Here is a 13,720-nt window from a genome sequence, read left to right on the forward strand (position 1 = left end):
TCTGGAAGTCGTCAGATGTGTTATTCAGGCAAAGTGTGACACAATCTGTTCTGTTTAATCTCACAACAACAACAACAAAACTGTTCTGTTCTGGATGTTGAGCTGAGACCAGATAGACCAGACAGCACATGTGGTTTTAAGAGTAAAACAGTGTTATCAGGGTGAGTCGAGGGTCTTACTGGCTACGTTGGGGCTGGAACGGTGGTCCGCTCGGTTCTTGAGAAGTCGGTCTTCGCCGCTCATCTTCTTTGGTTCGGGGTAAGAATCCCAGCCGGCCTGCGGACTCTCCGGGGAGCCGTTCTGCACCGAGCTGTTGTACAACTCAAAGCCTTCGCTCTTTGGTCGCATCTTCCCGTTCTTCTCACGGCCTCGGTCTGACGCTACAGGGAGAAGAGATTAAAGAGAGAGAGAGAGAGGTTCAATCTCTTCTAAAATCCTTCTTCCGGCTAAAAGATATAGTTAAAAACCACCTAAATTTATCATGAAAATGTGACTTAAAACTGAATAAAAGTCCATTTATAACAGTTTGTGTGGAACAACCACAACACCGATGTATTATCTTGTATGTGTGTAAGTTACTCTTTGGTAGACGCCATTGCAGCGGACAAACACAGCGCCGCCGTATGCATCTGGTGCGTGTTTACTCTTTGGTAGAGGAGGTATGACGTCATCGACAGGCGACCAAATGAAACGGTCCGTTACTTTGATTAAATTACAGATTTCTCTGAGTTTGAACATTGTTGGAAACATTTGGGATAATGTAAGTACACAACTCAACAACATATATAACATAGGTCTAGTTGTTTTTACACATTTTAATGTGGAATAATTTTATCCAAGCATCCAATGAAGATCATAAAATACAGAGTAGTGCTGCTCTGGTTATTAATTTGGTTGTATGAGTGTTTCCTTGTTTTTTACTTATTTTGTCTGCACAATGAAGGAAAAAAATCCTTTTTAGGGACAAACATTCACATTGTTTTGTGGTTTTTTTCAGCTAATTTGAAGACTGTCGAGTCCAACCAATAAGAGATGAGATCCAGATGTAACATTGCATCATATTTACAAATCGAGTTGCACGTCTGGAAGAAGCTTCAGTTTTCTCACGATGGTTTGAAAACTCATGTATCAAACTTCTCACTGCTATATTCACTATTAAAATGATCCATGGATATATATCAGTGAGTCATGAGGTGTTACCTTCATCTTCAGCATCTTAAAAAGTTGATTTTTTGAGTTTTATCTCAAATACATTCACTCAAAACAACAGTGAAGCAGTTTCTTTCCCTTCTGAGAGTGTTGCTTCCTCTCCAGTGCAGTCACACCCTCAATCTACACTTTTGTTCAACTCGTCCAGTTTCCTGACAGTAAAATTGCTTAAAAAAAATAAAAAATAAAAAAAAAGCCCAGCGCCCTTCACCGCCTGGTGGTTAGACTCGGCTGTCTGCAGTCAAACACACTGCGGTCGAGGGAATTTGGGAGTTACGCCTCTTTAGCGTCATCCTGGACCACAGACCAGCCTGGCCAGAACACTTCCTTAATGAATCTAGGGTCACATTCCTGCAGACAAAAACCAGCACACAGCCAGACAACCCAGTAAACTCTGCATATGTGCACACACACACACACACACACACACACACACACACACACACACACACAGCTGGCTGCAGCCACAAACACTCATTTGTATCCTTCAGGTCTGAGATCTGGTGTTTTACTGCACTACAGAGAAGACAACAAGGGCTCCCTGTCTGCTTCTCTTCCTTCATCCACAGCGTCTCAGACAATAGTCAATTCATTACAAACGCTGGAAAATATGTTTAAACAACAGGAATCTGCAGGTTTTAGGCGCCAAATTTATGACCTTGTGCGACCTTTCGAAATGACTTTCAAAGTGTCGATTGGCTTTTTGTAGTAAAATAGTGAAAAAAAAGGATAAAATACATATTTTACCTCTACTGCTCTGTATTAAAAGTGCACATGCAGTGAAGAGAAATGATTAATAATAATTAATGAACTGATGATTGTTCGGTCTGTAAAATATCAACAAGTAGTGAAAAACGCCAACCACACTGAATGACTTGTTTATAGTGATATACAAATCCTCACTTTTAATAAAGAAACTGTGAGCAGATCATTACTAAATAATCAAAATTGTTGACTTAATTTTCTGTTGATTGACTAATCAATGAATCAGCTCTAGAAATGATCGTTCAGCACTATTTGGCTTTAAAAAAAGATATAAAATTCTTAAAAACCACAAAGAAAAGCAGAGTAAAAGTAAAGATATTTATATATTTAAATCATTTCTTAACTTTTGTAGAGAAAGAGAGAAACCTGAAGATATGAAATCTTATTCCAACGCTGAGTTTGGAGTGTAAAAGAAACTTTTATAAACTTTCTAACATGTCAGGAAGCTACTTCACACTGTTTGTGTGTTTGTGTGTGTAAATGTGTGTGTAAATGTGTGTGTAAACGTGTGTGTAAACGTGTGTGCGCGCTCTCACCTCGAGGCATCATGGGGCTCGGCTGGTTGAGGAGAGTAGCCAGTCCGTGATAAATGGCTCCCTGCTTGGCGACCTCCAGAGTCACGACTGAGCCCGTCCTCGTCATCAGCTCCGCCGCCCTGCAGAGAGAGAGAGAGAGAGAGAGAGAGAGACAGAGAGAGAGAGAGAGAGAGAGAGAGAGGAGAGAGAGAGAGAGAGGAGACAGAGAGAGAGAGAGAGAGAGAGACAGAGACAGAGAGAGAGAGAGAGAGAGAGAGAGAGAGGGAGGGAGAGAGAGAGAGAGAGAGAGAGAGAGAGAGAGAGAGAGGGAGGGAGAGAGAGAGAGAGAGAGACAGAGAGAGAGAGAGACAGAGAGAGAGAGAGAGAGAGAGAGAAGTTCTTCAGTGGTCATAGGAGATAAAATGTTGAGTTCATGTTTCAGACTATGATCCTGTTTTGTGTTTTTTAAGCTTCATATTTGAAGTGATGAAACTGCAGATAATGAATTCATCTATTTGTCATTAAACACTGACTTCATATCAAACAAGTTCAACTGACAGACTGACAGTTTGTTCTCTTCAGTAGAAAATCTTTAAACCACAAGAAAAACTTCAAGTCTTCAAACTTCTTAACGTCGTTTTTGACTTTTTTCTGCATGTAAAGTGTCTTTGGGTTACATGAAAGACGCTTAAAGTCACATTTATTATTATTATTATTATTATTATTATTATGGTGATATGAGAAGAATGCAAGTAAACCACGCTGTGTATAAATAGTTAATCAGCTAAAACATAATCTGCATTTACTATAATATATAAATATCTACATTTACTACAGTAACAGTGATACTGGTGGAAATCCAGACACTGAAATATGTTATGTGTTCATGTTTACTATCATACATATTTCCTGCATCCTGCTGTAATGTTGCAGTACAGATGTGGACTCCGTCATGTCTGTGCAGATGTGCAGAGCTTTAATGTCACAGCTGTCAGTAGAATAACAGGAACTATTAGATAAACGTTTGTCTGATACATGTAAGATTAAAAGATGCACAGAATAACTGCTGTTTGTAGTTTACAGCTGAGTCTGTCTCTATATATTATATATTATATATATATATATATATTATATATATATATATTAACCCTGTGATTGTCCAGCTGTTGTATCAGTGCATCATTAACTAAATCCAGACTTTGAGTCATTTTAGCAAAACACTAGTAAAGTTTTCTGGTTTTCCTGCATGCAGAAACAAACAGACATTTATTATGAAGCAGAGAGGAAGCAGAGATTATATCTGTCACTGCCAGAGACTCTCTTCATTCTAATTTAGGTACCATCCTGCTGTTTGTACCCAAACAAAAACAGCCACATGTGCCTCCTTCTGAGCACAGAGCTTTAAATAAATCCTGTAAATAGTTCGAAGGGCAAATCACCACAAAGTAATGAGCCGTGTGTGTGTGTGTGTGTGTTTGATTGGATGGAACTCGAGGAATGTTAACGTCAACTGTTTGATGCAGAGCAGAGAACAGGCTCTCTTATCCACATTTGGAAATATCACCAGGTTCAGCTTTTACACACACACACACACACACACACACACACACACACACACACACACACACTAGACCTACAGTAAAGGCTGCAAATCATATTTAATCTCAACCTGCTGGGAGTAGCCAGCGAGGAGGAGGAGGAGGAGGAGGAGGAGGAGGAGGAGGAGATGACCACAGGATGATACCGTGACCAAAACAGTTTACAAAAATTCACAGGAACGTTTATCTGATGATCTCTAAAAAATGTCCTGACAGAATAAATCTCTCCCCACCTGCACGCTGACAGCAATTAAACTAATGATTTGTAAATCCAGTTCGACTCGGTCGACACGCGGGAAGCAATAACCTGCTGATGAACGTCGAGCCTGTGCACGCCGAGCGAGGAAGAATAACTGGATTAATGTCAGCAGGGCGTTAGCTGTAAAAACACACACACACACACCTTTCTTCACTGCTGCCGTGACCCTGAAATGATGAAAATTCTGTCTTTTAATGAGGACAACTACCCTTCCAGTAGGATTTGTGGTTATCTGATGTCACGTCAACATGTTTTCATCGATGTGTCGATACCGGGCGTCATGAAGCTTTAATTATAATCTTAATGTCGATCTAAAGCTGCTGAAGTGTTAAACTATTTTACCTCTCCTGTGATAGGCCGACCAGACTGCGCCCGTCAACGCTCAACAACTGGTCACCTGCCGCCAAACGACCGTCCTGTATGAAAAACAAACAAACAGACAAACAGATAGCACAGGATGAGTCACTGTGTGTGTGTGTGTGTGTGTGTCTTCTGTCACACATGGCTCCAGTTTCAGTGCAGATACCGACCATGTCCGCTGCTCCTCCTTTCACCACAGATTTGATGTAGATGCCCAGTTTCTCCTGACCAGCACCCTGCAAACACACAGAGAGAGACAGAAGTCAGTTAATGTTCGTCTCCTGTAGGTCAAAAATTAAACAAGGCAACATAAATACACACACACTCTCTCTCTCTCCCAATAAAACATAAAAGACTAAATAAAAAGGATCAATAGTGGTGCAGGAGGCTTCAGAAACAGGTCTGGATGAAGTGTTTTATTATGTTTGGAGACAGTAGATGAATATTCGGATGGTTTCACACTGACAGTCGAGTCTGAATCCAGGAGCAGTTTGACCAAAACATTTTGTGATATGAACATTTTGATCCAAACTCAGACGTGGGTTTGAACAAACAAACTGTGTCTGAGATCAGTTCCAGCTGAACTGTTCTACAGTTTATATGAAGAAGAATTCATGCACACATTTGATGAAAATCATCAGCTGCATTCTTAGTAAAAAAAAAAAAACAAAGGCGATAAAATGTCCCGTTAATAGATGAGAGAAGAACAACAACAACATTGTTTTGCTGGGAGGCAGCTGATGTTTTTGTCCTGCTTCTTTCAGTTCATACAGCTTCACCTGCCTGTACTGTGTTTTCTATTGTCATCACATAAAACAGGCTCAAACATCAATTCCTGGAAACTCAGCTGCACTTGAATGCATCTCAGATGAGAATAAAAGGTTTCAAGATTTCAAACTCAGGTTTGGACTCAACCTAGTAAATCTGATGTAAAACCAGCTAAAGATTCTTCAAGAGGTCAGAGAGGTGAGACTGTAGCCTGCAGACGACACAGCAGTGGTGAGCAACAACCAGAAGGCTTAACGAAGGCGACCGTCTTTTCCTTAATGTCTGCACGACAACAGAACTGCTGCTGGACTTGAGAAAATCCCTCCAACGAACCACTTGCACCCCCCCACTCTGCTGAGCATGAGGCTCTCCAACAAGCTGTCCTCCTCAAACCACACAGAGAAGATAATCAGAGAGGTCTAGACAGCTCCTGTATCATGTTAAAACCTTCCACACAGCCGCCACAGAGAGCAAGAGAGAGATCCAACTCTGCATCTCAGAAGTTCACAAGGCTCCAACAGAAAACATCAACATGCACTTTAACATCTACAACGTTCTCCATGACGCTACGGACACGTCCTGATCATCTACGTACGTCGTGCAGGCTGCAGGAAACCACAGACTATGATCATCTGACAGGTGAATTACAGCAGAAGTAACTAATAGTGACCATCTAGAAAGCCAACATGTTGTATTGTTTAACTGGACCAGGAGGGAGTGGACCACCACCACCACCATCACCACCATCACCACCATCACCACCACCATCACCACCACCACCACCAGCAGCAGCAGCAGCAGCAGCAGCAGCAGCAGTTATTCAGGGGTTGATACTAAACAGAGTGAGGTTGGATTACAAAACTCCGGTTCCCTGAAAGCAGGCCTCTTTTATCTGAGGCAACAAGTTCAGCAACATGTCAAACTCAAAACATCTCAAGACTTTTATAGAGCAGCTGCAGCAGCAGAGACATCAAGGCTTTTTTTTTTTATTTATGTTCTGGTTTTTTCGCTGCTTATATTCTAGTTTTCTTTGCACTATTTGGTGTCGAAAGAATTAAATCTCTCCGCTGGAAACTGAGGAATTTATTCTATGTCATAATATTTTTCTTTGAAACCAAATTCCTTTCTTCAACCAAGTAGCAACGAAGCAACAAAAGAATAGAAATACAGGCGAACAAACACACACACACAAGCGAGGGCTTCTGCATGTGTGTGTGTGTGGTTTTCCTGTGAAGTGCTGGCATGTTATCAGACGTCTCACACGCTTTTCTTTACCATCTTGACATGTTTATCCCTCTGAATTTGTGCAACAGTAGAACCAGAAACCAGAAAAAACAAAACATTTCAGAAATGTTTCTTCATAGAGACGCTCCGCTGTGTTAATAAATATGAAACTATTCCATCACTTCAAACGCCGTCGGAGACTAGAAACACATATTTGAAAATGAAAATATATTGAGAAATTGTCTTGTTTCTTTGTTGAGAAGGCAACAAAGAGGAAACAAAAAAAAATAAAATACCTAAAAGACTTCTAAGACTCTCTTCTGCACTTAAATTTCAGGCTTCATCATCGAAACCATCAAACGAAAACATCAGAGGAAAAGCTGGATATCAGGAATCACAGCGTGTCTGTAAACTCGCTCATAAAACTGTGGAGTGGATTAAAAAAAGATTGCTGCCATTCGTTAAGACCTGGCAACGTGGCACCGCGCGTGTGTGTGTGTGTGTGTGTGTGTGTGTGTGTGTGTGTGTGTGTGTGTGTGTGTGTGTGTGTGTGTGTGTGTGTGTGTAAAACAGAGGCAGGGGTTACACTCAGGTTAATAGCTCTCACTGTTTGACTCACATTTATTAACTGTTTCATCTGTAGTGCAGAAAGTCCACACCAGTACAAACCAGTATGAACAGTGTGATGAAGTGATCAGATTAAAGAACAACACTATAAATCATTAACTAAACTCACTGCTGCTGTTTAAACTGATGACAACATCTTCGTATCAGCCTTATAAAAATGTTCTTATAAAGGTTCAGCAGCTCATTCGCTTTAATCATTTGATCCTCTGATAGATAGAAATACAGCAGATGTGAGGTCTTTGACTTTAAGTTCCTGCTTATCTATAAAAAATACAACTTTTAACATTCACAACTGCAAACAAACTCCATCTGCTGATTGATGGGGACGATGTGATATGACTGAAAGCTGTAGAACAGCTGCTAAATGGACTTCGTTTGTTTTCTCGAGATTAATGTTTGATATTAAAAGAAAAAATGCACACCTGCACATCATAACCCTGTGTGTGTTTAGAGGCTTTAAAAGGACGTATCGTGCACATTTCTAGGTCTAAATTTAGGTTTATTTTGGTCAGTTCCTTTGCAGCTGCATCTCATTTTTCTTGTTCTTTACTCAAAATGTAAACTTCACAACTACGTCTTCACATTTTAGAGCCCAAATCAGATCCGAAATATGCGGGTGGACGACGTAAACAACCCAAGAAACAACTTTAGCAACAAAGGCTGCAGAACGGACGGCTGATGTCATCACGAGGAGGAAGTAGAGCAGACTGAAGCCCTGACTTTTGAAACTTTAGCTATGTTTAGCACAGATATCATAACATCTTAGCAGAATATAAATGACAGAAAATCACTAAAAGCATGTTTGTCCCCAGTTTAACAGCTTCTTGTTCCAACTTACTTCAGAAACTGCCTCCAAATAAAGCAGCCAATTTGTGTTTTCTAATAATCATCTGCACTTTTCCTTTCACCGGCTTGTTATAACAGGACTTTGTTGACTGTAAATTGTTGGTAATCATCGTCTTCCTGCAGCCGGAAAACAACCTCTGAATATGTGGGAACATATAAATATGTTGAAAATGAGTTTCAACTGATCGGCGCCTTCTAAAGTAACAATGAGCTTTGTGTTGCCTTTTTTTTTTTCATCTGAATGTGACAAACACATTCCTGTGCTTCCACAATGCGGCGCATATTTTATTCCAGTGTGTTTTTGACTTGTGGATGAAAATGAAGCGCCTGAAGTTTGATGAGTATCATTAAATTGCATGACGTGCATTTTAAAAACGCAAATGACACCATCGTCGGTCAAGAGAATGAGTCCAAAGATTGATTTCTTCATTTGTCTATTTTCTGTTTAGTCAGTGTGTGAACTGTGTGAACAGAGATCCATTTTGCATTTGTCACATCGTCCATCATCCGCAGAACAAAAAAGACAGCAGAGACATCGGCTTGAAACTATTTGACCCACAATGTTTCAACTGTCTGTCTGCATGTGTGAGAGATTTTGTGTTTTGAATGTGTGTGTGTGTGTGTGTGTGTGTGTATGCGCAGTAATGAGGCTGGATTCATGCAGGCACGGACTTCCTGTTAGTGACATTAAGATGAGAGAAGAACAGTGAATCATTCTGACTGGTTTATGTCTGTTGTACATTACACAGAGACATTAAAGAGTTCTGTGTTTCAGATGGGAGACACAGCTTCATGCGCTTACACTTGAACGGGGGTCCCCGGGGCGCCAAAACAGACTCCAGAGACACTTGTGGGAATTCCCTAAACCCTTCCTGAGGATGTTCAGAGGGGACTTTTGGCTCAAGTTCAAGAGGTCCCACGGGAGGTTCAAAGGGGCCACAAGGGGGTTGAAGCAAAAAAACTGAAGACTAGCTGATTAAACTGGATTTTATTGTCCTGAAAATAATCCCAGTTATCTTTTAGCTGGTATCCAGCAGCTCACATCAGTCGGCATGTCCATCAGCAGCCGCACTAGAGGATCTATGACGCTAAAAAAGAATAACTTGTACACTGATTAAAACCACACATTTATTAAAATAGCATCCCAGTTGGATCTTCTTGGCTGATAAACTATGATGACATACAGGGAGATAAATCATTTAATACTGAGTTTGGGATTGAAATATTGTCCATTTAATTAAATTTGTGGTTTGGAGTCAGTGTGCAAACATTACAACATTACATCCATGCAGTTATGTAATTGCTTTGCTGCTCAATGTGATGTGGTCACTATTTTAGCTGAGTGTGTTACCATGCTAACATTTGAAAATGAGCACAAAGTACAGATGAGGTTTAGTTTTTACAGTATTGGACAAATTAAAACTTTGACCGGATGCGAGAGAGAAGGTTAAAGGACCAAAATGATTAAAATTCGTCCTGTTATTGAGATCTGGACCGAAACTGATCGTCTTCCCCTTAAGAAACTGATGAGCAGTTCTCTCCATGTAGTCACCGATGTAAAATATACATTTCTACCATGTAAACACAGTCCAGACTGTACAGGCGAACCGTAAAGACATCGACATGTTGAAACGTGTCGACACTGGAGACGCAGCGGGTTTGTTGCGGTAATGAACCTATAAAACCAGTAGCTGATGTTGGGATGTGGGTTGTTAAGTCAAACCAGATGTGTTGTTTGTCACTCACAATCATCAAATCACCTCCAAAAAACAAAAAAAACAACAAAAAAAAAACCCACCTTGAGACTCTAAACTACAAAAACATCTTTAACAAAATGTCTCCTGTTAATGTGTCCGTGTGCTAGAAATGAGTTACATCTGCAGGAACAGCTGGAATACCTGCAGCACTCTTTGATTCACTGTGTTTTAATGGACGGCTCCGGGTCTTTAAAAGTGCCCTGACACAACAAATCAAGCGCACCTCAAAGCTGCCAGGCCTCTATTAAGAGTGCAAATGGCCCGAAGGAGTCGGCTGCTTCAAACGTGCTTCCCCCGACGTGGCCCTCGAAGGGAAATACCACAACTTTTAATGACTAATTACTGCAGAAAGTCAAGTCAATTTTCGAGTCGAGTCAATTTTACTTTTATAGAGTCAAATCACAATAGAAGTTATCTCAAGGCTCTTTTCACATAAAGCAACATTCCTCCATGAGCAGCACGACAGCAACGAGGAAAAATATGAAGAACACACAACTCTGTTTCACCCAAAACATATATTTGATCATCAAATGTGAAGATTACATAGAGGAGGTCAGATCAGGTTGATCTGACACACTAGCAAAGGTTGTAATGAGAAAAACAAACAGTGTCTGGAACATTTACTCAAATCTAACAAGTCAAATAAATCCAGTGACCTTAATGTGACCTTTATTTTAACAGACAAGATTAACATATAGATGATTGAAATGAGGAATTTGGAAAAAAATATAAATGAAACAAGCGTCTTCAGTGTTTTGCTGTGAACAGCAGAGTCAGAGTGACGTGACGTCGTGCGGTTGACTCACACTGAGAAGCAACATCACGCAGGTCTGATATACAGCAGCGCTAACAAAAAAAAACCCACATAAACCACCGCTGCTGATGCAGGTTGGCGACGCACCAAGATTACAGCTCACGATGACAAAATATGTCAACCTGCCTTTTAGAAACCACTTATCCATGAGAGAGGCAGTGTTCACAGGGCCTGTACAGCCACGCAGGTCATTTTAGAGGATTAGACTAACTGTGGACATGTACGGACTCCAGCTGATTGACATCTTAACGACTTCTTAATTCTTCTTATTTTCATTTTGAACAATTTTGAAAACCTTATTGATTGTGAAGTAAATGTATTTTCATGACTTCAGCAAATCTGCAGCTCATCGACACGCCCGACTTTAAGATGTTTGATCAGCTAAAAACAACTGACAGCATCTGTGTGGATGAGCAACGCTACATAGAGTACATAATGTGAGAACAGATGAGGCGTATTATTAAATATACACGCAGAAACCAGACGAAATCAGTAAAACAGACAGAAACTGCAGTTAAACATCAATCAGTACGATGCACAGATTATTACACAGACGTTCATTCGGCTCCATATTCACTTCATATTACAAAATACGTTAGCATTACAGTTGTATGCAAACGTTTGGGCAATCCTTGATGAATAATATTTTGGTGATTTTTTACTTGAAAAGCCTCTCTAGGAAATGTCAGCTGGTGTCAGTTTCAAAGCTTTAAATCCTCTTCAAACCTCGTGTGAACACTCAACAGAGACGAGTTCCTCTGAGCAGCTGAGGAAGACTGAAAGTGAAAATTATTGATGCACACAATGCAGGAGAGGCGACAAGAAGACAGCAAAGTGTTGTCAGCTTGTAGTTTCCACTGTGTGAAATGTAAATAAAGAGACGGCAGTTTAGGAGAACTGTAGAAACCTGCAGGAAGATTAGAGCAGACTCAGGAGTGGTGGTGAACTGTTCCACTGTGCAGCGATGCACAAACAACAAGAGTCAGTAGAAGAAAACTTTAACTGCATCTTCATCATAAAACCCAAACGGATCATCTACAGAAGCCTGATGTGTTCTGGGAACAAGTGCTGCAGACTGATCAAGTTAAAACTCTTTTGACCACAATCAGGACAGGAATGTCTGGAGAAAACAAGGAGCAGCAGTTCATGAAAAGAACATGTTGCCGACTGTTAAACATGGACGAGGATCCATCAGGCTTTCAGCTTGTGTTGCAGCACAAGAAACACTGCACAGGTGCACTAACCCTGATCGATCAGTGTTTCCTAAAACCCAACCCAAAGATATTCAGTTTAATGTCATTAAGGACTAAAGAAACCAGAAAAGATTCACATTTGAGAAGCTGGAACAAAGCTAGCAAGTTAAAAGCAGGTTTTGTCTGCTGACAACATTAAAATCTACATCTTGTTTGAATGAATAAGATCAGACGTGTTTATATATGTTTATATATGTGCTGTTTGTTGGGATGGATGGGAGCATTAATACTTGTCTTCCTGATCTTCAGTCATTGTTATAAAAGGGGGACTTGGGTTCAGCTCCTGTGAAGGAAACACTGGGAACAGTTGAGGGAATCTCTGGATTCACAAGCTGTTTCCTCCGTCATAAAAGTTCCAGTTTCCTCTGATGACAACAGTAACTGTTCATACAGCAGCGCCGGACTATTAGAAACAAACACATTCAATCTGTAAACATTTGACTTTTCAACTTGGGAGAAGCAGCATCGTATTGTGAACTACGTGATCGCCGGCGGCGTGTAAAGACAGAAACTGGTCGGAGCATGAACTCCGCCCGGTCAGAAGACAATGTGCATCGATCTTTTCCTGCAAGTATGTCTCCGTTTTTTCCATCCCGACCTGCCAAAATGTGCTTCTGCTGGCTGCGAACACGCCGTGGCCTTTATTACTAGAGCCAAGATGTACAAACGCTCTCTTCCACACACCTTGTAAACACCTCCTGCTGCAGCTTTACAGGAAAGCCAGCCTGTGTGTGTGTGTGTGTGTGTGTGTGTGTGTGTGTGTGTGTGTGTGTGTGTGTGTGTGTGTGTGTGTGTGTGTGTGTGTGTGTGTGTGTGCGGTACATCCTCCCATTGTTCCAGCCCTCACAGGGGGTAACCCTCTCATACTATTGTTCCACTTGTGGAACCGTTCTATCATCTAACAAACAAACACACACACAACTTCAAACACACTGTGGAAACAAACACAAATGCTGCTTTTTCAGTTTGCATTAAAAAAAAAAACTTTCATAATTGTGTAATTTAACTTGAATGTTCTGCTTATGTCATATATGTTCTCTGTCTATGAGGTCGTTTGTCAGTTCGTTATCCTGCGTGAAACTCCGGGAAACCCAGATTGCAACAAAACTTATCTTTTACTTTGTTGTAAATGTGCAGAGAAGGAATGTGCTGTTCTTTACTGCGACTGAAACACACACACACACACACACACACACACACACACACACACACACACACACAGTAAACACACGGACACGGGAGGGAGAGGCCGCCGGCAGTCTCCTCTACTCCAGCTGGGAGCCGTCCAGAGGAAAGACGAACACAATACCATGAAACACACACACACACACACACAAAACACACGTGGGTTTGACAGATTGAGGATATAGATACACATCTATTTTAACACACTGACTTCAACTCCTCCGCTGCTCATCTGTTCCACACAGATAAAAAAACTTAAAGATGACAAAAACAAGCGTCCTGACAAACATCAACCACTAATAATGAAATGGTTCCATCCTACTGAGCACTTTGTGTCTCGTGTGTATCTTAAGTTTAAACATTAGCAGAAAGCAAACAGTGAAAAAGTGACGAACCAGAAGGCCGTCACACTGGAGGGTAAACACGGTAAACTCACACTGGACCACTATAATGTGCTGAATATACAACCAGCTGCTGGATAAAACACTCCGACCTCACGTCAAACCAGCAGCTGCAGCGTGAGAACCAGATAGGAGATCC

At 40.9% G+C, this 13,720-nt stretch overlaps 1 protein-coding gene across 17 annotated transcripts in view; it reads right to left on the bottom strand.

Moving 5' to 3' along the window:
- afdna (afadin, adherens junction formation factor a) overlaps positions 1-13,720 on the bottom strand; it is a 108,271-nt gene that overhangs the window by 23,457 nt on the left and 71,094 nt on the right. For all 17 annotated transcript variants that reach the window (XM_044376321.1, XM_044376324.1, XM_044376320.1 and 14 more), the window contains 4 exons: positions 4,877-4,942; positions 4,689-4,762; positions 2,511-2,629; positions 180-380 (listed from right to left, as the gene is read on the bottom strand). In XM_044376321.1, the coding sequence (XP_044232256.1) occupies positions 180-380; positions 2,511-2,629; positions 4,689-4,762; positions 4,877-4,942 (460 nt within the window). The remainder of the gene's footprint in view (positions 1-179; positions 381-2,510; positions 2,630-4,688; positions 4,763-4,876; positions 4,943-13,720) is intronic.

Source organism: Thunnus albacares, chromosome 16, assembly GCF_914725855.1.
Source record: "Thunnus albacares chromosome 16, fThuAlb1.1, whole genome shotgun sequence".
Taxonomy (NCBI): domain Eukaryota; kingdom Metazoa; phylum Chordata; class Actinopteri; order Scombriformes; family Scombridae; genus Thunnus; species Thunnus albacares.